This window comes from Amblyomma mixtum, chromosome 3 (genome assembly GCF_055824585.1).
Source record: "Amblyomma mixtum isolate Tamu chromosome 3, ASM5582458v1, whole genome shotgun sequence".
In the NCBI taxonomy this organism is placed as follows: Eukaryota; Metazoa; Arthropoda; class Arachnida; order Ixodida; family Ixodidae; genus Amblyomma; species Amblyomma mixtum.
The window spans coordinates 143,422,119-143,448,832 of NC_143014.1; the positions used below are offsets into that span (position 1 = coordinate 143,422,119).

Below are 26,714 nucleotides of genomic sequence, written 5' to 3' on the forward strand. Positions count from 1 at the left end.
ATAAAGGGAACAGTGGGTTTTTCGCCGTGTAAGCACATTTTTTCCTTCTACCATTTTGCGCTCTGTGTGGAATGAATATAAAAAATTCCTTGTTTGATTAATGTGCTACAGTTTTCTGAGCTTTCAATTCAGTTTTTATCAGTTCAGTTGTTTATTTCCATTTATTCATGGGGAGGAGGCCGAGGGAAAAAAAGCTGCATGGGGGCAGCTTGAAAACCCTTGACTCCTTTTACAAGCGCAGCTTTGGAGGAAATGTCTTGGTGGCAGTGTAAAAAATATTTTGTTTTTTACATGACAACCTTTCAGAACACGTACATGTCAGTGAAATTAATACACCGTGATAAACCGTGGTACTGCCTTGTTTCTGCAGAAAAATATTGGAAACTTGAACATGGCATTGTTTTTCGCATGCAAACTTTTTGAAACACATGCACACACAGCAGTAAAATTAATAAACTGTGGTAAAGCACGGGATGGGCTTTCGTTTGCAAAAAAAAAAAAGAAAGTGTAGGAAGAATTTGAATTTTATGGGTGCTAAGCTAAGAATACTTAACGAAAGAGTTCAGGAGTGCAGGTAATCCGTGGCGATACATAGCACTTGGTTTGTTCTAGTTCGAGCTATTTGCCAGAATTCCGTGTGCTGTGCATAATGCGAAGCATTATTTGGTGTAGATTTGAGATTTTTGCTAGTGCTGTGTTGTTTTTTTTATTGCTATAACAAAATTGTCACAACAAATTATATCTGTACACCTGTTCAATTTTTAGGAACTTCTGTTTCTGAAAGAATATGGTGGTATGTCCTGTGTACGATGAATTTCCAGTAATGTGCATGGCGTTTCTTTTTTTTCTTTGCAATAGAGAAAGACAGGGAGAGAAAAACTTATTTTGCTTGGAAATTTTGGTTGCGGATGGGCGGAGCCTTGCGGCTGATGCGGCGGTCTTGGCCCAGTCGATCAGTTTCCGCTGTGCAGTGCTCTTCCAGGCTGTGGCTGCACAGCGCTGCCTCCGACTCCTATGTGTTAGCATTCTGTATTTTGGGAGCTGTGGTTGTATTTTTCCGGTCCCATGTGGTATGATGTAAATTCGGTTGTCCCTGTACCAGAGACATACGCCTTGGTATTGTGTTGGGTGAATTTTGTTTAGAATATGGTGATTCTGAGTGTGTGCGTGCGTGCGTGCGTGTGTGTGTGCGTGTGTGTGTGTGGGTGTGTGTGTGTGTAATTGTCTCCAGTGAACTGACTGTTCCCTTTTGAGCCTTGGGTGAGGTTTTGTGTATGACATGCGCATTCCTCGGAGATGTTCCAGGGTAGTGGAGTGCATTTGAGGGGCCAGTGTGTGGGTTCCTGTTCGCTATTTGCCGCTCGGTTGGTTTGGGCTGAAGTGATGGCGCAAGCTACTTGGTTGCCCCTGGGGTCGACGTGCCTTGGAGTTCATATGATGTTATGACGCGTCTCTAACAATAACATAATGAGGTTAGACTGAGTTGTTGTGCCCGTACATATGACAGTAGTAATGTGGCAAGCGAACAGTGATTTGTAAATTAATAATTTTTCTGAAAGTAGAAAATTGTAGTGATTTTGATGACTGAATCCTACTGTATGACTAATTTTTTTTTTTAGGACCAAAATTTATATGACCATTCCATTTAAGCAAGTTGGAAACATGAAGTCAATGTGTGTAGATTTAAAGATGATCAAATTTGAGGGTACTTGTGTGCCTTAAGTGTGGAAGATGAGAGCTTTTGCTTTATTAGCACTAACTTGTAGACTTCTCTTTTGGCGGATGCTCAATGTAATTAGACAATCACTTGCCATACTAATTAATGCGGTTGCTAAAACTGATAGTATAAATATACTTATATCGTCAGCATATATTACGAAATTTACGTGCTCCTGAATGAAGATAATGTCATTAGCATAACAGCTAAAGAGAAGCAGGCCAAGAATGCTTCCTTGTGGAACACCTGTGGCTATTTTCATTTCCTGAGAATTCAAACCATGTATACAAACAAACTGGCACCTGTATGCTAGATGTGATTTTGTGTTTTTGTATGAGAGACCCGTGCTTCCGTACCATTCAGGTGTTTCAAGTAGAAGTGTATGGTTGATGTGCTCAAAAGTTTGTGGGAAATCAACCTATATGTCATTTGGTAAAAGTTTCTGTTGAATGTTTTGTAACAGGTATTCTTTTTAATCACGCAGCGCAGCTCTGTAGGCTTATTGTTTTTAAAACCTTCTATAGCCTATCGCAGGAGATCAAATTTTGAGCCGAATGAGGATAATTGATTATGAATAATTTTTTCGAACGATTTTTGTATATGGAAATGACAGAGCATGGATAATGGTTTTTCTTCTTTACCTTGTCACCTTTCTAATATAATGCTGCAACCTCCCAGTTTTCCTTCTGTCTATAAAGTTACCTGATGAAGTGCAGATTTCTGCTCGCCCTACTTGATTATTCACTTAGAGTGCCCCCTTGTTCCCAGAGCTCTTTGATCATGAGGAAATGCAAGAGGTGCGGTAGTGGCCCTTGCAGCCGAAAGCGCCCGTGTTCACCCCTGCAGCGAATAAAAAAGGGATCCAGGTTGGCTTCAAGCTTATCAGTAAAAAAAAAGGCCTAACAGGAATAGTTAAAATATTCAATATTAATAATCCAGTCTGCTAGTTAGCACGCTCAAGTTCAGGTTATTCATTAACGTGCACATTAACAGTCAACGCAATAAAATTAGTACAGAAGGAGGTCCCACAGTACATGGCCGTCGGGGAGACCTTCTAGAGCAAAGCAAGGGGGGCAAGATCGCAAGCAATTGGGTGCAGTGTGTCAAATAATCTGTAAAAAAAATACAACCTACAAAACATACAGCGGTAACAATAATATTTGTCAATAAAAAGAAAGCAAAAAGTATTAATACAGTGTCAGCTTGGGTGTATAATACAGACAAAATAAAAGTATGAACATGGATTATTACTTTTTAAGCATGTTAACTACACAGGAAGTAAATAAACTATTAGATTAACTACGCTGGAATATGCTTTAATGCGATGATGGAATGAGTGAACAGTGAATGATGCTTTAATTTCACATGGTAAATTATTTCAATAGGAATTGCCAGCAAACATATGGTAGTAAATTTGCCATATTTAGCCCTCACTTTAGCTGCAGCTGTATCACGTCTTAGCTGTAATCTGATGCGCTACACTGCTGACAGTGCTGTGCCGCAAAAAAAAATTTCTTCTAGCCCAAAAAGTGTATTTTTAAAATTGATTCGGGCATAGGCGCCGACTTCAGGGTAGGGTGGGGGGTGGCTGGAGGGCTTGAGCCTCATGCCTCAAACCCCCCCTCCCCCTTCCCGGAGACTGAGCGATGGGATCATGGGGCAGCATAAGTTTTCCATGGGCCATAGAGCTCGCGCGCAAAATAAATCTCAGTGACATCGCGGACGACTTTATTCGGAGGTCTACTGTGCGAAGAAACACATTCTGGATTGTACGATAGCCTTTGTAAAATGTAAAGGACAATGAAGTTCATCTTTGTATAACACGTCAGCTTTCTTCAAGCTGCCACTATCTATGAGCTCAAATTGGTCCCTTCCATAAAATCGGCCCTCAATTCCGTGTGTTGCCGCTTCGTCATAACAACTTCTGCTCTTTGAGTCCTGTTTGTGTCTTCGTTTATAGTTTCAAAGATGCATGAAGAGTTCATATACCTTCTTTAAATTTTAAATTGTTACCTTGTTGTGAGAATGTTTTTATGGTCTATTGTTTCTTGCACACAGAGAGTTTAAAATTTTTTTATATTGAAAGTGTAATGCTGTCGTCCAATGTTGTGTCCTTGCAACTTGCTTTTTGTGTATCCGGAATAAACCGGCGTATTTAGAAGACTGGACATGTCACTCGTCGGGCAAGACCATGGCTCACGGACCCGTTCCTTAGAAGGTGGGGCCTTTAGTATATAGCCTCTCCGCCTGTCTACATCTTGTACTAACATCATCTGGAGATACCATCATGTCACACGTAATACATATGCCTGGCCTGTGCAATCATGATATCTTGCATTTCACGTTTGATTTATCGCATTCACCATAGTCAAAACACTCCAAAATCAGTAGCGATTATAAGAAAGCTCACTTTTTAGCCCTTAATAACCGGGCTCCTTTTTAGATATTTTCTCACTAGGCTATCTGGAGCGCTCAGTAGAAACAAATTGGTACATGTACTGAAATAAGGTGTCTTAGCTGATTCATCGTGCTATACCCTTTCCCGCGTGTGTACTTCAATAGCCATGCTCTATGGTATAACAGATATTTAAAATGATTTTCTTACAAAAGATAAACTTTTTCGAACTGCTGAGTATTCATTAAAACCTACCCATTGAACAGCGCACAAGACAGCTGCTTCAGCTTATTAACGAGCACTGCAGTCTACTAAATCCATCTTCTTTAAAGTAACCCTCCTAAACATTCTGAAGACTAATCCAAAGCGCTTCTGGAACATAATGAAACCTGGAAACACCAACAAAGGGTCGTTATTGCACCCACCGGCGAACCTGCTCCTGACCACCTCTGTGCTATGGTACTAAATTATACTTTCGTTGTTTCCTTATTCATCCAATGTTATTCACCGTCCCGATCTCCAACATTGCAATCATTTCGCGAATCCCACCATGTTTGACTTGCAAGGCATCATACCGATTAATGATTTGAAACTAACATCTTCTAGTGGAATAAATGGCAAATTTTTAAGGAATGCTTAAGAGTATAGTTCTATCATCATGAAATGCATGTTCTCACAGTCATATCGTCATGGTGTACTACTGAAGACTGGAAGACTGCTGTGGTCATATCAGTACATAAAGCCGGAGATAAGCGGAATCCATTTATCCATTGACCCATATATTTTTGATATCGAGAGCATGCAAAATAATAGGACATATATTTGCACATCTTAATTTTTTGCAAGATAATTTCTCCTCTCTAACGATGCATGGCTTGCGGAAGTTTTTCTCTTGTGACATTGAACTACTTTCTTTCACTTATGACTTGCATGTCTCTTTGGACTCTGCTTTTTCATCTGACTGCACATTTCTTGATTTTGCTAAAGCGTTTGATAAAATTAATAACTCGCTGCTATTGCATAAACTAAGTGTGCTGAACATTTGCCCTGCAGTGCTTAACTGGATCCGTGGATTTCCTTCTTCTCGTGTTGAATTTTTCAGCATTAATGATGCTGATTCCTATACTGTACTACTTTTTTCTATGGCTTCTCAAGGATCATTGCTTGGCCCCCTACCTTTTTTTTATCTTGTATATTGCTGTGAATTTCCGTTCCCCTCTGTAACATACTCTGTATCCTGAGAGTAAAATAAATAAATATCTTTCGCCAAGGAGCATGCCCGTAGGGGGGAGGTGATGAAATATAGAGAGGGTGCTAACTGCCCGCTCTCATGGAGCAGCTGCAGTTGATAGGGGCTGTGGTCCACTATGAACTGCAGCTGCTCCATGTTGCTCTCCGGCTCTCCTGTGTGTATGCCGCCGCGATAGCTCAGTGGTTATGGTGCTCGGCTGCTGACTCGGAAAACGCGGGTTCAATCCCAATCGCGGTTGTCACATTTCGATGGAGGCAAAATGCTAGAGGCCCGTGTACTGTGCGATGTCAGTGCGCATTAAAGAACCACTCACAGGTGGTCGAAATCATCTGGAGCCCTCCACAGCGGCGTCCCTCATAACCTTAGTTGCTTTGAGACTTAAAATGCCAAAAACTGAAACTCTCCTCTGCTCGCTGATCAAGTTATTTTATAGCGAGCTTTTCATTTCTTCAATGAATTTAACAGGAGTGCTATGATGGTATTGGTACTTTCGTAGTATTTCTTCGAGGTTTGCCACGAGAAGAATCGTATTTATGGCTGAATTCAATTTTCGTGCCGAACAATACTCAAGCTAAATACGGAACCTCGCCTTCAGAGCATTCCTGCTCCTCTCGATGGTGGATGAAGCGCAACACTGCCTGCTCTTGCTCTAGGTAATATTAAGAAGCTCTATGCTCCATATGTTAGATGAAGTGCAGTGCCGCCTTGTTTCTCCCTCGGTAATATTGAGAAACTCCAATGTGGATGAACAATCACAGCACCAACTTTAATATAGCCGAGTACGACTCAAGAACGGAGCGGGGATTGCCCCTCGATGAGGCCCTCCACCCAATGGTGTCAACCAGTTCTCAAGAAGTCGAGATTAATCCCCTAGGGTGAAATCACAGGTGATTGGCAGGTGCCTCCGTGTAATAGGGTTAACCGCGACCTCGTGACATTCGGTCGACGCCATTGGCTGGAGAGCTTCCTTTAAGGGGCATTTGCGCCTGCATTCTGAAGTAATATTGAAAAACTACGCTAATCCCGAGCATGTGCCTAGCAGACGATGCTTGTCCGAGTAGCGCCGCCACTGCCATTTACAAAGAAAATCTTTCTTCTTTATGCTACTTGCTTTGCGTCGCTGCTTCTGATTTTTTTTTTCTTGTGCTACGCTTACTACGAGTGCACTGTAAAATAAAGAGTGGCCAAAATGCTTTTTGTATATACCGCATATAACCTCCGTTCAAAACCGAAACAAAACAAAAACTATAAATTGGTAAATTGGTTCAATTGGTTTTTGAGGAAAGGAAATGGCCGAGTATCTGTCTCGCATACCTCGGTGGGCGCCTGTACCGGGTCGTAAGGGAAGGGAGGAAGGTAGGAGTGGAGGTGCCGTAGTGGTGGTGTCCGAAGTGTCCGGGATAATTTCGACCGCTTGGGGATATTTAGCGTGCACAGATATTACTGACATCACACCGCACACGTGCGCCTTTTGCGCTTCGCCTGCATCGGAACGCGGCCGCCGCGGTCAGGTTCGATCCCGGGTACTTCGGCTCGGTAGGCGAGCGCCTTAACCACTGAGTCGCCGCGGCAGGTACAGAAACTATGTAATTATGAATTATTCATCTGGGTGCCGGCTATTACTGTTTTGCATGCTTTTCGAAGCTCTAAGTTGTAGCTGATGGTAAGTAAAAAATGCTGAGCTCTACTAGGACGAGATCAGTGTGATAACTTAAAAGTACGCACGTCCACATGTTGTCTACGCCTTACAGGACGTAACCTAAAAGTATTTTGAAACTATTTTTTCTTTCTGAATGAATTTGAAATGTGATGGTAAAATTTTAGACATTTCTCCACATTTGGTGTACTCCGTTGACTTTTTCTTAGCCACGGCGCATCGGCGCATCTGGTAACCCTGGCGAAGAAACGCGCCCAATTGCGTTCGTTTTCAAAGTAGTGCTCACGACCCGTACCTTTATGTTCTAAAGCATCGCGAGTCGATTTTGCAGCGAGTCGATTTTGCAGCTTACGTGGTGGTTACGGTACCTAATTTTAAAAGCTTGCTAAACCAATAGCCTATGCAAACAGCACTGCACGAAATCCGCTGGCACCGAATTTTTTAAGCGTAGTTCTCGTGTATTCTACTCAAGATGAGGCTGGACTGCGAGACCCAAATCGAGTATCGAATGATACATCCTACTAACTGCGGGAGACGCAGAAAAGCCGCTTTCACGACCCTCACTCTGTATCGCAACCCAGAAGACAAGAAGTCTGCAGTATTCTTTCTCCTTGGCACCACGAAAAATCCGGCTGGGACAAGATACAGGGTAAGGCAATGATTGGGACGCTGGCGCGTCTTTCGCGAATAAGTTCATGTTTTAGTCACTCTTAGGAAGAAAACTTCGTGAGTGTCGGAACTCATTCTCTCTTTACTTTGGCTATAATCTTTCATTTGCGTGCAGCGATTTTATCTATACAGGATACTGTCTCGTGCATAAACCTGCGTAAAGCGGGGTAAGCAGCTGCAAAAATACCAAATTTATCGCACTGTACGCAGAGGTGGCCATGCGGTCCTTAAAACTCGTTTCTTGCATTCAAAGAACATTTATCTTGCTTGTAGCTTGATTAAGTGCTCAGACAAAGACAGATGTGATGGTTGCGAATATAGTTACAATTTCTGAAATTCAGTGCACGACAACTTTTACCAAGAAGCAGTTGCAACTGGAAAGCAGACTGAAAAATGTATTTAGCTGCGAATGAATAATAGCCGCACTATTTCAACCATAATGTCGTTCATTTGCGTCTGGACCATCGACCCATATCCACGTTCCACGATCCCGTAGCCATGTTAAGCACGCTTGACGTGAGTGCGCTTAGTTATGGGAATTTCTAGTTTTGGTGAAATCAAAACGTGCGCTTTTAAAACGTACGTTCTGGTTTCATTTGCTGAAATTTCCAACTTCGAGCTGATCAGTGCAGGAAAACACAGGAGGCACTTATCTTCTGCCCAAGAGACTGAACTGTACTGGTAGCGAGTTGAACAGTGTTATGCTGTCTTCATTGAGGTCGTTGTTGGCAGCACACATTTAGTGGTTCACCTATTACACAGCAATATGGCCTTAGCTAAGGATTCAGTCAGTCAGTCAGTCGTTTGTGTGGTTGAGAGTCGCATGGTAAACAAGGAACACTGCGTTCTTTTTCACAATGCTAGGCAGTGACAAATGTGGTGTCGATGTGCAGCTCTATGTTATAATTATTTAGAAATGGTAGTATACTGGTTTGCTGCATAACAGTTGAGAGCTCTGATTCATCTCACAAGTTGTTTGCAGCACATTGAAATGCGGAGTTCTCCCATTCAATCAGGGTGAAGGAAGACGAGAAGTAGTCCCTCAGATATTTTTACAGTGTTGTCTCTATTTTTCAAACAGTTTTAGCAGTAATATGAAAGGTAGCTTAGGCTGGTGCTTTGAAAGTATAATGAGCGTTTCGTTCACCGGTTCAATTATCACTGAAAGACCGCACAAACACAGCACTACGGAGGCCTGCTGCAAAGTGGTGCGCTGTCATTTGTAAACATGGCATTTGCAGCAGCTGTACACTGGTGCTCTTTCCTTTCCTGCGGCGGCACTACCAGTTGCCGGGTGAGGGACATGGACTAATACATTTGTGCCGTGCATGCCGTTGTGATTGGCTCAGATCGCCGTAGCCTTCACAGCACTGCAAACGATTGTGATACAGGCAGAACTGATTCGCAGAGGCTAGCACAAAATGCTGATGTTTAGCATTGTTTATCAGTGCAATGTGCTGCCTGGTCTTCAGGTTTTGTACTCATTACTGATCTGGCAGGCATTTTTCTTCTCTTTAGCAAAAGCAGGTTAAATTGCATGGGCATTGAATCAATTGAATCACATTTTCTATAGTGTATCTTACTGAGATAGCAGGTTAAAGGTAAGATCAAAGGCTGACTTTTTAAATGGTTTTTATCCGCCGCGGTGGCTCAGTGGTTACGGCACTCGTCTGCTGGCCCGAAAGACGCAGGTTCGATCCTGGCCGCAGCGGCTGAATTTCGATGAAGGCGAAATTCTAGAGGCCGGTGTACTGTGCGATGTCAGTGCACGTTAAAGAACCCCAGGGGGTCGAAATTTCTGGAGCCCTTCACTACGGCGTCCCTCATAGCCTGAGTCGCTTTCAATAAACCATTTAAATGGTTTTTCGGTGAACTCATTAATATGGGATGCGGATCTTTGGAACTTGTGGCATTAGATTCAAGGCTGTTACGAAAACATAGTGTGTAGATATAAAAGATGTGTGTTGTAGATGTCAAAGCGTCAGCTGTGGTATGGTACGGCCACAATGAAAGGATAGTCTTTATCAAAAATATACAAGCCATTAGGTTTTCTTTATAGCCATACAGTGTGGCTAGTTTTGCATTGTTGCCACTGGAAATCTCTCATTTTGGGCTAAACTATCGTCCCTACTCTGCTTAGGCGTAGGTTCTCCTGGTATACCAAAAGAGCACCACTACATGGCGTAGTATCCACTCGCTGGCGTGTATGCTTTTGAAAAGGGGTGCACAAGATTATGTTTTGAACACAGGAGGAGAGAAGTACTGCTAGTTACTGATACTAATTAAAATGCTTCAGAGTTGCTGTCTAGTCAAGGGGCAGGTTCAGATTCAATTTTTTTTAGTTTGTTGAAGATAAAGGGAACAGTGGGTTTTTCGCCGTGTAAGCACATTTTTTCCTTCTACCATTTTGCGCTCTATGTGGAATATAAAAAATTCCTTCTTTGATTAATGCGCTACAGTTTTCTGAGCTTTCAATTCAGTTTTTATCAGTTCAGTTGCTTATTTTCATTTATTTGTGGGGAGGAGGCCGAGGAAAAAAAAAGCTGCATGGGGGCAGCTTGAGTAGCCCTTGACTCCTTTTACAAGCACAGCACGGGAGCAAATGTATGCACAGTCTCTCTGGCAATGAATTTTTTTTTTTATATATATGACAACTTTTAAAAACACATACATATCAGTGAAATTATTACACCGTGATAAACCGTGGTACTGCCTTGTTTCTGCAGAAAAATATTGGAAACTTGAACATGGCATTGTTTTTCGCATGCAAACTTTTTGAAACACATGCACACACAGCAGTAAAATTAATAAACTGTGCTAAAGCACGGGATGGCCTTTCGTCTGCAAAAAAAAAAAAAAGAAAGTGTAGGAAGAATTTGAATTTTATGGGTGCTAAGCTAAGAATACTTAACGAAAGAGTTCAGGAGTGCAGGTAATCCGTGGCGATACATAGCCCTTGGTTTGTTCTAGTTCGAGTTATTTGCCAGAATTCCGTGTGCTGTGCATAATGCGAAGCATTATTTGGTGTAGATTTGAGATTTTTGCTAGTGCTGTGTTTTTTTTTTTTATTCCTATAACAAAATTGTCACAACAAATTATATCTGTACACCTGTTCAATTTTTAGGAACTTCTGTTTCTGAAAGAACATGGTGGTATGTCCTGTGTACGATGAATTTCCAGTAATGTCCATGGCATTTCTTTTTTTTTTTTTGCAATAGAGAAAGACAGGGAGAGAAACTTATTTTGCTTGGAAATTTTGGTTGCGGATGGGCGGAGCCTTGCGGCTGATGCGGCGGTCTTGGCCCAGTCGATCAGTTTCCGCTGTTCACTGCTCTTCCAGGCTGTGGCTGCACAGCGCTGCCTCCAACTCCTATGTGTTAGCATTCTGTATTTTGGTCCCATGTGGTATGATGTAAAGTCGGTTGTCCCTGTACCAGAGACATACGCCTTGGTATTGTGTTGGGTGAATTTTGTTTAGAATATGGTGATTCTGTGTGTGTGTGTGTGTGTGTGTGTGTGTGTGTGTGTGTGTGTGTGTGTGTGCGTGTGCGCGTGCGTGTGCGTGTGCGTGTAATTGTCTCCAGTGAACTGACTGTTCCCTTTTGAGCCTTGGGTGAGGTTTTGTGTATGACATGCGCATTCCTCGGAGATGTTCCAGGGTAGTGGAGTGCATTTGAGGGGCCAGTGTGTGGGTTCCTGTTCGCTATTTGCCGCTCGGTTGGTTTGGGCTGAAGTGATGGCGCAAGCTACTTGGTTGCCCCTGGGGTCGACGTGCCTTGGAGTTCATATGATGTTATGACGCGTCTCTAACAATAACTTAATGAGGTTAGACTGAGTTGTTGTGCCCGTACATATGACAGTAGTAATGTGGCAAGCGAACAGTGATTTTTAAATTAATAATTTTTCTGAAAGTAGAAAATTGTAGTGATTTTGATGATTGAATCCTACTGTATGACTAATTTTTTTTTTAGCAACAAAATTTATATGGCCATTCCATTTAAGCAAGTTGGAAACATGAAGTCAGTGTGTGTAGATTTAAAGATGAAGATCAAATTTGAGGGTACTTGTGTGCCTTAAGTGTGAAAGATGAGAGCTTTTGCTTTATTAGCACTAAGTTGTAGACTTCTCTTTTGGCGGAATGCTCAATGTAATTAGACAATCACTTGCCATACTAATTAATGCGGTTGGTAAAACTGATAGTGTAAATATACTTATATCATCAGCATATATTATGAATTTTACATGCTACTGAATGAAGATAATGTCATTACCATAACGGCTAAAAAGAAACAGCCCAAGAAATCTTCCTTGTGGAACACCTGTGGCTATTTTCATTTCCTGAGAATTCAAACCATTTATACAAGCAAATTGGCACCTGTCTGCTAGATGTGATTTTATGATTTTGAATGAGAGGCCCGTGATTTCCATACCATTCAAGTGTTTCAAGTAGAAGTGTATGGTTGATGTGCTCAAAAGTTTGTGGGAAATCAACCTATATGTCATTTGGTAAAAGTTTATGTTGAATGTTTTGTAACAGGTATTCTTTTTAATCAAGCAGCGCAGCTCTGTAGGCTTATTGTTTTTAAAACCTTCTATAGCCTATCGCAGGAGCTCAAATTTTGAGCAGAATGAGGATAATTGATTATGAATAATTTTTTCGAGCGATTTTTGTATATGGAAATGACAGAGCATGGATAATGGTTTTTCTTCTTTACCTTGTCACCTTTCTAATATAATGCTGCAACCTCCCAGTTTTCCTTCTGTCTATAAAGTTACCTGATGAAGTGCAGATTTCTGCTCGCCCTACTTGATTATTCACTTAGCGTGCCCCCTTGTTCCCAGAGCTCTTTGATCATGAGGAAATGCAAGAGGTGCGGTAGTGGCCCTTGCAGCCAAAAGCGCCCGTGTTCACCCCTGCGGCGAATAAAAAAGGGATCCAGGTTGGCCTGAGTCACTAGGGCTACAGGTATCAGAGGTGCTGGAATTCTCGAAATTTGCCACCTTGTCGTGCGCCGCTGTCAGTTCTCTTCTTGAGGGAGGAGAAAATTCTGGAAGCTTTTTAATTTTCTGCTTTGTTGACCTTGAACTGTGATTTATTTGCAGGTTGATGGCAATATTGAAGGACTCTTCACAACATTTGTCAGGGAAGGAAAAGCGACCATTCGGTTGCGGGAGCCGAAGCATAATGTGATCATTAGCAAGGTAGGTAGTAGTGACAGGTATTACGATTACTTCCACCTTACTGTACCTTCTCCACCATTATCTCCATCAAGTTAGGTATGCTTCTGCTAGGCATGATGGCACTTTTGTGTTGGCTTTATATGAGTGTAGACTTGTCTGGACCAGCTCAAACCTGGTGTTCTTATGTAGACAATTCTCAGTCTGAAATCCCAAAGGAGCCGTTAGTTATGCCATCAAATTGTGAATTTTGCTTGAGAAAACAAACAGTGATAAGGGTGTCTGGGGAGGGAAAGTTGTGCATTAAAGTGGAAAATTTCATTATATTGGGAGTCATTAAAGTTTTTCTGAATAACACTAGGATGGGGGCTCTTAATGGGGCCCTGCGACATAAATCAAGCATAAGTTCTTTATTCTTTGTATACAAAGTAAGGACATTGTCATGCCTGAATGCCCAAAGAGATTGCTAAAATCGTAACATTTAATACTTAAAATCTTCTCCAGAAATGCTTTTTCGAGCCGACAGAGTGGCCATTTTTGGCAGCGGAAGTGAGGTGGCATTGAGATTGGGCTCTGCCTTTCTGATTGCATCGAGATTGGGCTCTGCCTTTCGGATTGTTTGGGCATCCACTTTCTTTGTTCCTTTGTACTCATGAAATTGATCAAAAATATTATGTCTCTGAGTGCTCAAGCTTTTTGCAAGCCACAAAAACTAAAAAGAAGCATTGAAATTGAACAAAAACTAAGAAGTGTTAGCTAGGGGCAACACTTATCATCTCGATTGAGACTTTCATGGACACAAGTGCTGTTGTTCAAACCACATCTAGAAGGCAGCAAATAAAAAAAAAAAATTACCGACGATTACGTTACTTCCTAATGTGAAATTTGAGCGCAGCAAATAAGCTGTTTCACCTTTTCGATAGATTGAGGCAAAGAAATCGAGCAACACATGTATGCGCTATCACAGAATTTTTTTTTTATTTTTCACACGTATTCGCAATTTCGGCTCGGGCGGTGCACATATACAGATCCGCCGCCATCGATCTGGCTCTCTGATTGCCACCGCACAGGGGTTGCATTGGAGGAGGAGCGAAGAAAGGAATTAAGTTCGAGCCGGCGCTTTGACAACCGGAGACTCGCAGGAAGAGGGGGGAGGGGGGCGGCGTGTACACCCAGCGGCAAACGATGGGGGCAGAAGCGCGCGCAGCAAGCGGACAACACGATAAAGGGAGGAGGGAAGAGATAGTAGCGACTGACTGATGCCGCTGACGCCGATAGTGCTGGGGGGATGAAAGGGGGGCGGAGCTGGTTACGAGGCCGACGCCGACGACGACGCGAAACCCAGGAACGGACGCCAAAGAGCTGCGCTCTAAAAAAGGAAAGCCAGTTGCTCGACGCATTTCCCAAAAATGTGAAGGTAAAAGCCAGACAAGAGACAGGAGGCAAGGTTGTAGAATGGGGGGGGGGGGGGGGGGGGGGGGGGAGCGAGGAGCGTTAGCCTTCCAATCCTACCAACAAAGAAACACCAGGGAGTTTCCTGTCTTGAGTTTGTCACTCCTGTCCCGTCTACAGCATGCAAGCTTCTGCTGCCTGTGTGCTGGGCATGGTTCTCATTAGTAGTGCCCAATCTCAGCACTGGGCGAGTGAAATGGGCTAGCAAAACGCATTTTCGCCTTATCTTTTTATTTTCAATTTTCAAATTGGATTAGCTTTCATTTGAATGCTCCGATTTCAATAATTCTTCTTGCACTGGTGTCTGGAATGCATGAGGAATCTATTTAATCAGATTATTCGGCACTGAGGAAAACATCACGGTGCCCTTTCAGTGTATAGTCCCGGGGGGGGGGGGGGGGGTTTGGACTTTCCTTTTCTTTAATTTTTTAAAATTTTGCAGACATTTTTCAGTGTTTATTTCAGAACGCAAGTTTAGTATTTTTTTTTTTTTTGGCTGGTATTAGTTTCGACGAATGAGTTGCTGACTTTTTTTTTTTTTTTTGGTGATCTAATGTGGCAGTCTTATGTGGCAATTTTATTTGGTCAAAAGTCATTTAGAATCTGTCTCGGTGTTTTTTCAGCATGAACAGTTTGTTTACATGTAATTATTGTGTATGCAAAGGGGGTGAGATCATGAGGCTAAGAATTTTGCAGGGATAAGGTAGCCGCAGCTGTCAAAGGACGGGTTAATTAGAGAGGTATGGAAGAGGCCTTTGTCCTGCAGTGGGCGTTGTCAAGCTGATGATGATGAATCGTGCAAGTGATATTACTTGGAGCTGAGTTTGTAGATGGTATTGCTGTCATCATTATAAAAGTGATGCAAATTAAATGAGACAGCCGACATACAGAAACACAAATGGTAGTCTACATCTAAGAACTGGGTTGACATGTTATCGGTGGGTTGTCGCACTAGGTTGAGTGAGAGGGTGGTGTGCATCACGTGGTTCTCATGTTGATGACAGTGATGGAACTGCTGCTCAATTGTCATGGTAGCCAGAATATGATTTTTTTTTTTTTGATGTGCAAGCACGGTTTTGTGTCAGTGTCCTACACACAGTTGATAAACGTACTTAACCGACTAACTGCTTTAAGTGAGGGATGATAGTGAACAAGTGAAGCACCATCTTCTCCGTCTGCAGAGGCGTGTAAGCTCGTGGAGCAATACCTCAAATCGCATAACTGCGCTGCTTATCCAGCAATTCCCTGGCTTCCCTGCTTAGGTAATTTGGAACTTTCAGTGTAACTCATGCTTAACAGCAAGCAAGCTTGGCTTTGCATGCCAAGAATACTGATTTTTTTTTCAGTTAACGGTGGACTAAAGAGGAATCTGAACTCTTCTTTTTACCGCGGGAACTCGATCTACACATTCCGAGCATTGTTAAAAGCTTCGAATTATTGTCCTGTGCGACCGATTTCTATAATTTAAATCAGATTAAACGTCCCAGCTCCCGCCTTTCTTTTTTTAAATTCGCCGCAGACTTTCGTCGCAAATTGCTTCCTCAAAGTGTATTTTTTCTGATGCAAATTAATAAACTGAGGCACTGTATAGATGCCAACTGCCAATCGAAACCCATATGAGAAAGGTCTTCATTGTTAATTATTGGTGAGTTCATGGTTGTGAACTTCATTTTAGACATTGTCACTCGAGAAAAGGCTTTTCCTGCAGATGAGTTTGAACAGTGCTTGTTGATAGGGAGCTCCTAAAATACAGGTTGGTGTCATTGTATTGAGTGCTACCTATATGCCAGTGTTGCCTTTAAAGGGGTCCTGAAGCACATTAGAGTTGTTACACAGTGGTGATTTACTGGCGTAGGCATATACCAAACCAGCCAGTTTGTCTGCTGCATATATGCAGTGGCCAGGTGGCCCCTGCACGTCATATGTGCCACTACATGTGTGCAGCAGGTGCCTGACTGGTCCAGTATGTCTCCACTGGTGCTAAAACCTTTTGTTTGACTAAATTTTCTGAATATGGTATTGAGGGCTACTGCTTGTGGAATAAATTGCCACAAGAGTTTTTCAGTCTATTTGTTATCCAGAAGCGAAAATTTCCTAGACGTCCCCTCTGCTCTCTCCCTTCCTACTGCACTGGAGGCTACGAGCAGTCACTGACACTGTGGGTGCTTGTGGCACTCCACCTGTCGGCTGCTTTTTGGGCTTTTTTTTTGTGTGTGTGTAATGTGATTATTACTTGCTGAGTTGGACAACTGTGCAGGAATGCTTGGCCTGCTTTTTCTGCCGCTCTGATGCCATTAGCAGCTGCTGTTAGTAATGTGGAACCTTCCAGCTAACAGTTGTCACCTCCTAGCTGTTACTGAATAGCAATGGATATGACACCTTATTGGTGATAAAACGTTGCTAGTGTGAAATGGCGCAGGAAGGGTCAGACAATTTTCAACGCAGAATTGTAGGTTTTCATCTTTACATAGGGTAGCTGTGTTTGGCCATGATGGTGATCAGTGCATGATGTAACAATAAGTGCAATAGCTATCTTCAAGACAAATAACAACCATATGACATACGACAGGACATTGTTGTTGGTGAAGTCCAGAAAAGGGTGTAATGAGACAAATTATGGATTACGAGCCACCTCATCTGTGAAGCAGCGTACTGTCTTTGTCACAAGTAACCAGGCCACATGATTTGCTTCTAGCTTGTATAGTGGAGCCCCTGTGGCTTTCCTAAAGGTCAAAAGTTGTTGGAAGGTAAGAAGACCGCCAGTCCCTGCCTTTGACGACCATTGGAAGCTGTAAGGGCTCCACTGTGCGAGCTAGAAGCAAACCATGCAGCCTGGTTACTTTTGACAAAGACTGTACCTCTCTTCGTGCCTGTGAGCACTTCATTTCTTCACCTGCCTCTGATATTGACTCATAACCTGTGATATGGGAAGGTAGGAGGTTATACTCTTGGTCTTGCACACAGAATTTCTTGCCACTGACTTGCAGGTCAGACACTGTGAGCAACTGGCTGGCTTAAAACCGGGAGCAGTATTTAGGGAGACACAACATGGATGGAGAAGAAACAAATACGATAGGGCTCCAGGGGGACCCCTGTTAGCAGGTCATGGAACAGGCATGGGAATGCTACAAATGCAGATTTATAATGAAATGTCTTGGTAAAAATTGAATCTGTAAAAGAACAAGGAAGTGAAGGCTTTCTGTAAAAGCCTCTAAAAAGCCTTACTTACCTTAAACCAGCAGTACTGCTTGTGTTCCTTGGAGATCTCCAGTAGGTATTATGTTTTGAAGAATTGCGATGCCTTTAAAACTTCAGCTTGAAAAATATGCACACTTCAGGTGCACGTGGATCAGATTCAAAAGAGCGCACAACAACGATGTACTATCAGCGTCAAATGAAATGCGAACAAAACACCTGAAACGCGAGCACAAAAAATCAAGCATATTAGAGGCTGGAGGTGAAATACAGGCGTTTGCTATTAAGATTTCAGAAGAGCGGTCTTTTCGGCTTCGATGGCAAAATCAACTGCTCATGTATTTTGCCTCCCTATTATAATATCTGCGATTTGTGCTGTTCGCGTTTCAATTGGCTTGTTCGCGTTTCAATTGACGCTGACTGTACATGATTAGCATCTTCTCAGAGGCATGGTTTTCTAAACATGCCTGCTCCATTAATGGCATGGAGCATTGATGTCTTAATACCTTTTCATGACATTAAAATTATATCCGTCTGATTTGGTTTCAAAGCCGCCAACTCCTTGTCAGATGTCATCTCGTTGTCTGGATGCTGCTATGCTGTACTACTTGCATGTGTGGCTTGTGAGAAATCCAGGTTCTTTATATCGGTACCTTATCTATGTTACAAGTATTTTTTTTTGTCTGTTTTACCCCTGTGCTTGATCTTTGGAGTACATTACTCATAAATAAAATAATTAGTTCTTTAGCAGATTTCACTTTTTCATTTTCAGTCTTGCTTGCAAGCATATCTGTTTACTCACTGATCAGCCAACTTTTAACCAGTTACAAGTTGTAACATTTCTTGTTGAGAGTTCCTTTGCTAAAGTGATTATGATTCTATTGCCAGCATCATGCCTGCCTCAGGTTTGTTCAGAATGAGATTAAAGTGGAGAAGTGAGCAAGAGTGAGGCAACTAGATCTATTTTGAGCTGGTTTTTGGTGACCTATGTGTAAACTAATGATGTGGCTAGTACACTTTGATGCCTTTTCTTTGGGACATAACAGAGCAGGAGCTGCATGGAGCTGCTGTTTGTTAGGCCAGCCATAGCTGTACAAGAAATTGTAAGTGTGTTCCATATTCCCAGCTTCCACGCACTTTTCTGCAAGCATTAAATGTTGCCTTTGAAACAGTCCCTGAAGCGCTTATTGTGGGTCCATCACTGTGCTCCTTTCTTTCACCTGCCACTTTCCATGGCATATAATTTATAAAGAGTGTGGAGTAAGTTTTGCCTCCTGGTAACTTTTTTTGGAGTTGAGAGGTTTTACGCTAAAATCAAAGCTTGGAATGACCTCTTATGCACTCTACCTATGCACTTCATCTCTCTGTATACCACTGTAAAAGAGTGTGGCTAGCTGTTGGTAACAACTGTGGCGCAGTGCATTGGCGACCTCTTCTTATTGCACTAAATGTGTACTCTTCAGATGTTTGTTCATCTTGGGAAAGAACAAGAATTCGTATGGTGCAATGGCCGCCGCGGTGGCTCAGCGGTTATGGTGCTCGGCTGCTGACCCGAAAGACGCGGGTTCGATCCCGGCCGCGGCGGCTGGAATTTCTTTGGAGGAGAAATTCTAGAGGCCCGTGTACTGTGCGATGTCAGTGCACGTTAAAGAACCCCAGGTGGTCAAAATTTCCGGAGCCCTTCACTACGGCGTCTCTCATAGCCTCAGTCGCTTTGGGACGTTAAACCCCATAAACCATAAACCATCGTATGGTGCAATGTCTGGGCTGTAAAATGGATGAGCCAAAGCAGCTACCCTCATTCTTCTATGACATCATTTGGAGATCAGTGCACTGGGCACGGAAGTGCACCACTGCTGGTGGGCACCTATCAAAAAATGATGCTCTTCTGGAATGGGGATCATTTCAGACTATAATATAAATGTAACATCTTTCAGTTCCATCGCCCACTAAAGAACCTACTGCTTGGGAGGCAATACAAAACTTATTGGACACCCTTTGTATTATGCCAGGTGGTTTTCTTCTTGTCGCTGGAAATGAAATGCCAGCATTAGCCAGGTTCCTTGTGTAGGAGGAGAGGAGTGCATCCTTCACAAGCACACTGTCAGCAGAGGAGGTATGAAAAGTCATATAGCAGTGGCTGTTGGTAGGCTGAGGAGTCCATGCGTCACATGTGCTGGGCTCCTTCTTTAGCAGTGAGGGGAAAAACTCGGAGACCAAAAAAGGCGAGTGCAGCCGAGGATGTTTCAGTGCCATTTTTATTTGAACGAGGACTCGCCAGGCGCTAGAATCAGTGGTTCTCTCTTTCCTTGACACAGGCTGAATCTACACAGCTGCACTCTTTCTTTTCCCTGCTGCGTCGGGTGCAGCTTGGGGAGAAGCTTGACCAGCATCTGTTCTCGGAACCCCCTTCAAAGGTCACCCGGACCAGGAAGTCATTGACTGTGAGCGGTGAACATCACTACCCACCTGAAGGATTCCCGAACACGCTGACAAGTTTGACGATTGAGGCAGGTTGAATCCACTGCTGCATTTTTATTTTGTGTTGCAGTCATGCCCTCTGGGAAGCTAAGCTATGCTTTTTATTCTCTTCTACTGGTGTGTTGCGGGCAGCAAATTTACGTGTCATCTTAGTGGACATGTTCACCATGTGGGCCCACACTGGCTCCCAAGAATGCCACTTGTGCATGTATGCAATGGCCTTTGAATAGACGACGCTTCCGAGTTAATGCCAGATAGCAAGCTGGGCAAGTTATGTTCGTCTATGATGAAACACAAGAACATGCAGCATGGCTGACAGAGGCAACAAATGGGGCTGGTGCCATGCTAAACTAAATTTTTGTTTTCTGGTACAGCAGGTAAGTAGATGCTGCAGAAGAGGGTACACTTGTCTAGCAGAACAAAAGGAACACTTTGTCAGGCATGCAGCGAAAAACAGTTATGAGAGACAAAGCATGTTTCCCCTTGTGGAAAATCAGTGTTTCTAATGCACAGTCTTTTCATATACACGAAATAACTGTTGCAGCTTGTAGTAATTAATTTGCATGTTTAGGAATGAAAGCTGGTTATTAAATTGCATTAAACTCATTTCATTTTCATTGATGTTTTGTGTTGTGAAAAATGAACCTTCGGTAATTTTTTATGGAATTTAAGCACATATCAGAATAGGTCTGTGAATGTGAGTTATCAAACTGATAAATCAGTGCTACAAAAGCATTCCACAACAGTGTGAAATTTCTTGATGGTTGCTTTCGCTCTTGTACTAGCTGTCTTCTGAAAAAACACAAGTGTAGCAATTTACATGCTGCAGTGGGACCCTTTGCACAACCTGCTTGTCCTCTTGCTTGTGTTCTATAACTGCATAAGTGTGTTTTGATATGACAGCCTTGACTGACATTGAACCATTATGTTGTCACCTTTTGTAAGGCTTGCTTTGTGGGACTTGTAAGCGATTTTGAAGGCGTGGCATTCATACCAAGATGCACACTGGTCATTTTCTTCAGGGCTCCAACTTGTTCCAAGTTCGCAGCGACATACTGGCACTTGCAAACCTGTGTGTCCTGAACCTGAAGGACAACAAAATACAGACACTGCCTACCCAGCTGAGTAGCTTGCCTCTGAAGATCTTAACAGTGTCGAAGAACTGTATCATGCAGTTAAACCCTGACGTTTTTGAAGGCCGACTCCGTGGAACACTCGAGTACCTTGATGTTTCCAGGAACCAGGTGAAGTTATTTTCAAGAATTTTGGGTATTTAACGATGGAATTGGGTTGAATAGCAGCAAATAACTGCCTTTGGCTAGAGAGAAAAAAAAATCGCTGGAGGCTGGGTTCCCTGAAGAGTTTTGGGAAAAGCTTGTGTACAGAATTGTTGCATGACTTAAATTTTCTCAGTTCAGGGAAGTTATGACTTCGAGCATATCATCTCTTCCCAGGGTTAGGTTTTCTGGCACTGCACTGGGTTTTGCTAACACAATTCTTAACTTGCATCGATTGGGCTCATTAATTTTTTGCGATGTAAAGATGTTTAAAAAGTGAATATCACCGAGAGGCAGCACACAAGCCTTACTTACTCTGTACCATCTGTACATGTTAGTTTGTCTTCTGGATTCAAGCCAGACTGCTGGTCATGATTCTGTACATGTGTGTATGGATAAGTCACTGCTTGATTACATTGATGCCAAGGCAAGCGACTTTGGGGCAGTCCTATGATGGCCCACATATTAAACACCTCTGCTTCAGCATTTTCTTCCCCTCTTTCCTTTGTTTTGCTATATCCCTGCAGGTTAGGTGAATGAAACAGGCCATCAGTCATGAAAGGAAATGTCATACCTCATTACCCCTAGCTCATTATCCTTAGCAGTACAAAATTTAGCCCATAGTTACATTAAATTCAAATATTGTACGGTATTAAATGAACATGGTTGTGTAAATAAAAGCAGTTTAACAAATTCACATCTTTATTAGAAGTAATCAGTGAAGCAATCGCTGAGCTTGTTTTTTTGTTTTTTTCATATATCAGTGCATCTTTTGGTAGCATTTCTTGACTCCAAGAAGATCTGGTTTGCTTCTTGATCATGCAGTTGTTCTGGATTATGTCTGGAACGGCTAGTTTACTAAGGTACAGAAGCAGAGGTTCAGCCAAGTTATGTTTTTTTCTTTAGTGGCTTGCTGATTACAATAATAAAACATTTATGATAATTTCAGTGTGAACAAGGTCTTTGGGAAATCATTTAGATCTAGTGCCATTCAGTGCGGCAATAGAGTTCAACAGCTGGTTCAGTCTTTAGTCATGACACGTGGCAGTGTTACTGTCATGCAAACTGGAAAGCCTCAATCTTTGGTAAATCCAATGTGTGTATTCAAGAAAAGCCAACTTATAAAGCAGGTTGAACGAGCATCAAAGGGATATAGATACGAAATTTCAAGGACCAACAAAGGATATACTAGTTGTTTCCTCCAGCCACTCAGCAAGTCTCAATTGCTAGCATTCAGTGGAATGTAATTTAATATGATTTTTATTATTGGCTGGTGAGCAGCTTTAACATTTCCTTCTGCACAGAAATTGACGTCAACTGAAATGCAATCTGAACAGAACAAAAATGATGTGGAATCTGACAGGCTGCTTGCATGGTGGATGCATGAGCAGACGAAGTTCTCCTTATATTGGATGTTTTTGAGCCCATGTGACCACCAATGCTGCAGCAGGTTGAATGTGATGTCACACAAGTGCTGCGCATTGGCACCGACCTCATCTGAAACCTGTTGTAAAAATTGGCTTGCGGTTCATTCGCTTAGCATGATTTCTGTGATTGTAGGGATCTTTCAAGGGAAAAACTCAATCACATAAAAAGTTCCTGTCTATATCCCTTTAAATGTGACCTCTTGAATAGAGCAGATATCTCTCTCTCTCTCTCTCTCTCTCTCTCTCTCTCTCTCTCTCTCTCTCTCTCTCTCGCTCTCTCTGTGTGCTTGCATGCATAAGTGTATATGTGTGTTGTATAGGGTGTGCCATATGTGTTATGTCACTTAGATGCATAGCAGAAAAAAATGTATGTATGTCTATTGTAAAATGTGTTGTATTCTAAAATGTAGTATGTGTATTCAGCTTTGGATCAACATGGCTTTAGGAAATGAAATGCATGAATGAGATCTATAAAGCTTATAGATACCTATCATGGTACTGTTTCCGTAATTACTTTTTTACTTTGGTGTGTAGTGTAATTTTTTCTGGACTGGGAGTTACAATGTGCCTAGTGTAACACTGGAGTTGATTAGTGAAGCCCCTTAAGTGTTATGCCTTAGTTGTTCTGTATAAAATGGTTTTAGGCTTTCAAACCATAATTGTGTCACAGCATAACAAAGGACCCTTAAACTTCCTCTGTGCAGCTTACAGTTCTCCCTGATACACTGTGCAGTGCACGCAAGCTAGTGTCCCTGGCAGTTGGACACAACCGTCTTCATGAGCTCCCTGATTGCATTGGTTGTTTGTGTTCCCTGCGGACACTTGATCTAACTGCCAATGCTCTTACGGTAAGTGTTTTGCTGATATGCTTGCTTCAGGCAGGGTATACCATCTAACGGTGACTGCAACAACAAGGGACAGAAAGCAGGGGGTGGACAGACATTAGTTGACAGCTACACATTTGATTTAGAAACTATAGACCTTTTCGTAAACAGGTCGAGGAGTGATGCCATGTTGTACACTGGACTGTGCTTGTAGTACAGAAAGAGTTAAGGATTAAGCACTCCCACGCTCTCGGCTGTCATGAAAAGGTCTATACAGTGTTCACACACATGCAGTGGTCACGTTAGCGCTGCATAGCAGCAAAACAAAATGTAAGTTAGTAGCACATGCACAAATGTTATGCTTGAAATGAAGTTGCACATTTGGTGGATTTGTCAGAAGGGTGGCTCTGTTTCAGACAGAGGTAGACTCACTGGTACATATGATTCTTTTTTGTTTTGTATGTGATAGGCTTTGATGGTGTTGTGTGTACAGTAGAACCTCATTGATAGGTTCCTGGTTCAGATAATTTCATCATCATCATCATTTATTCTACCCTTCAAGGCCTCTGTTGAGGCATTACATAAGGGGAGGGGGGGGGGGGGGGACAAAGCAAATACAGCTGAGAATAATACGTTAATACAACAAAACAAAATGCAATACAATGAAATGAAAAACGATATTCATGGTTCATATGCTCAAAATCGCAAGTAATAAAAATGTGCCTTAGGGTTACACTAGCTGTTTTATTCTGGTTAATATGATTCAGATAATGTGATTTCCAGGTAAGTATCATAAAAATTTCGCCAATGCTGATTGTGTGATACATTCAGCAACCATCCAAACGTGCAGAAACATACAAGCAGGCTGACCCTGCAGGCACACGGCACCAGCAAAAGCCCAGTGGTAGTTAGCCACCAGAGCGGTGTCTCTGCAATGTGTCAGTGCAGTGGGGACAAAGCATCTGAAAACGGCAATGCGCAAGAGCCAGCCGACCCTGGAGGTGCACCACACAAAGAGCAAAAGCATAGAAGCAGTCAGTCAGGTGCCAAAAAGGCTTCTTCACAGTGCATTTTAAGAGGACCATGAAATTATATTTACTGAGGTTAGGAAAAGTGCACGAGCGATCTGTATTCATCACTCATCACTGCACCATGAAAACGTTTAAGCTAGGGACTGACCACCAACAAAAAAATGCCATGAGATTATCGTGGAAACGAAAAGTTGGTGCCTCGTGTTGTAAGGATTGAGCACTGCAGTAGCAAAGAAGCAAGGATTTATAATTTTAATTTGGCACTGAAAATCATATAAAACCAACTGAAGTGCCATTGTGCGATTAAACCTTCAATTATTAGTGTATCCCTCCACGTGACCGCATGTCGATAAAATATCACTAATTTTTTTTGTGTTGTTTTTTTTTTCTATCAGGAGTGTTTCTCAACTTGTATATACTTAACTCTCTCTCCAGTCCCTCATTTGATGGAAAGCAATGCTCCCTTCGCATTGCCGATGATGTACTTTTAGCTTTTATCACTAGACGGTGCTGTGCTGTTTTGGATATCTTATACCCCTGCCACACGGCAAATTTAATGTCATTCCCATCGAATGACGTTCGTTTAAAATGACATCACGAGAAAATATAATGTCATTCGATGAAAACGACATTAGGTATCGAATGAGTTTACAGAACTCATTAGCCAGCGATCTCCGAGCTAATGTGTTACCTCGACACCAGAGATTCGGTGAGAATATACGCTGAAAAAAAATTTACAAAAGCGTCACAAGCACTGTAATATTTCTGTGTCTCTATAATTGTGTGGTCGTTCATTTATATATATAAAAATGTCAAATAGCATTGGAAAAAACAAAACTCACTCTCGCTACCAGCCTTGCGTGGCTTGCGTGGTTAACGCTGACATGGCGGCGCCCTGCCCATCCACTTCAAACCAAATACTGTGTCGCCGCTCCATTTTTCGACGCGATAGCTCGCTCTAAACGGTTGTATTCGCTTTTACTTTGTGTATTCTCATCCCTCTGTAATATATAGGTGTGAAATATTGATCGTTTTTGAGGTAAATTGAAGAATTTCTTGATGTTATGCCTAACTATGTACGGCGTACACTGTCGTCATAACAATGGCCCCAGGCGAAGTGCTTCTCCAACTTTGCACTAGAATCTACATTTTCAATTGATCAAATTGATTTACTCTTAAAAGAAACAAAGCCTTCGAATGCATCCATTATTGTCGTTAATAAAACAGAAAAACATTTCTTCGGCACAGAGTTCAGGAGCTTTCATTTGCTGTCACTAGATGGCGCCACAGTTTGTTATGCTTCTTGGGCGCTGCGCTAGCCACTCCCAACCATCGTGCTCCCAACCAAAACTGTCAGTGTGAGGACGGGTGGCAGTGCGCGTAAGGTGCGTCCGTAGTGCCCGTAGCATGCGCAAAGCTTTTGCGGACGCAGAGCTTACTGTCCAATTTCACCATAGGGAGCATTCCACAAGTGACGTCTGCCATTTGCCTGCCACCGCTGGCTGAGCTTTGGCTTGGCTTGGACTCGTGGTGGCTAGCAGTGATCAACACGTTATTGAAATGTGGATTAAGATTTTAAAATCAGTTTCCATTCGCAAAGCAATACTTTTGGCAACCTATTGAAGCATACATCGAAATTTTTGTATGCTGTACTCTCTTTCCATCACAATCGCCATCATTTGCAAATGACATTAGTTTTGGCCATGCAGCAGCGCGCAGAAAAAATGACATTAAGTCGAACGAATGTCATTCAATGAGAATGACATTAAATTTGCCGTGTGGCAGGGGTATTAGATGAAGCAGCAACCACGCTTCACTAAAACCTTTGTCAACGAGGCTTAGTATGTCCCCGAGTCGTAGCAGTTTTGGGATTTGAAATTGAAATGGACTCTTGGGTAGTGATGCAAAACTATCGGGAAATTGACTGTCGATAGTATCGATAGTTTTTTGAAACTATCGGTAGTGTAAAAAAACTATTGATAGTATTACTATCAATATTATTGCTATCGATAGTATTCTGTCGATAGTACCGCTATCAATAGCAAGACTATCGATAGCAAGACTGTCGATAGTAACTGTTCATATTATGCGTTTGTTGGGCAGCGATATAGCAAAAACATTTGTGATGCCTGATTGGTTTCACAGTCTTATGAGGCTTA

At 42.3% G+C, this 26,714-nt stretch overlaps 1 protein-coding gene across 5 annotated transcripts in view; it reads left to right on the forward strand.

The window, feature by feature from the left end:
- Window positions 1-26,714, forward strand: part of LOC149352213 (leucine-rich repeat protein 1-like) — a 61,822-nt gene that overhangs the window by 22,117 nt on the left and 12,991 nt on the right. For 3 of the 5 annotated variants that reach the window (XM_089581377.1, XM_089581378.1, XM_089581375.1), the window contains exons 2-5: window positions 12,794-12,892; window positions 19,834-20,025; window positions 21,019-21,240; window positions 23,405-23,548. In XM_089581377.1, coding sequence (XP_089437503.1) covers window positions 12,794-12,892; window positions 19,834-20,025; window positions 21,019-21,240; window positions 23,405-23,548 — 657 coding nt within the window. Of the gene's footprint in view, window positions 1-6,733; window positions 7,671-12,793; window positions 12,893-17,148; window positions 18,619-19,833; window positions 20,026-21,018; window positions 21,241-23,404; window positions 23,549-26,714 lie in introns of those variants that run through there. The other 2 variants (XM_089581376.1, XM_089581379.1) reach the window with 2 other exon arrangements.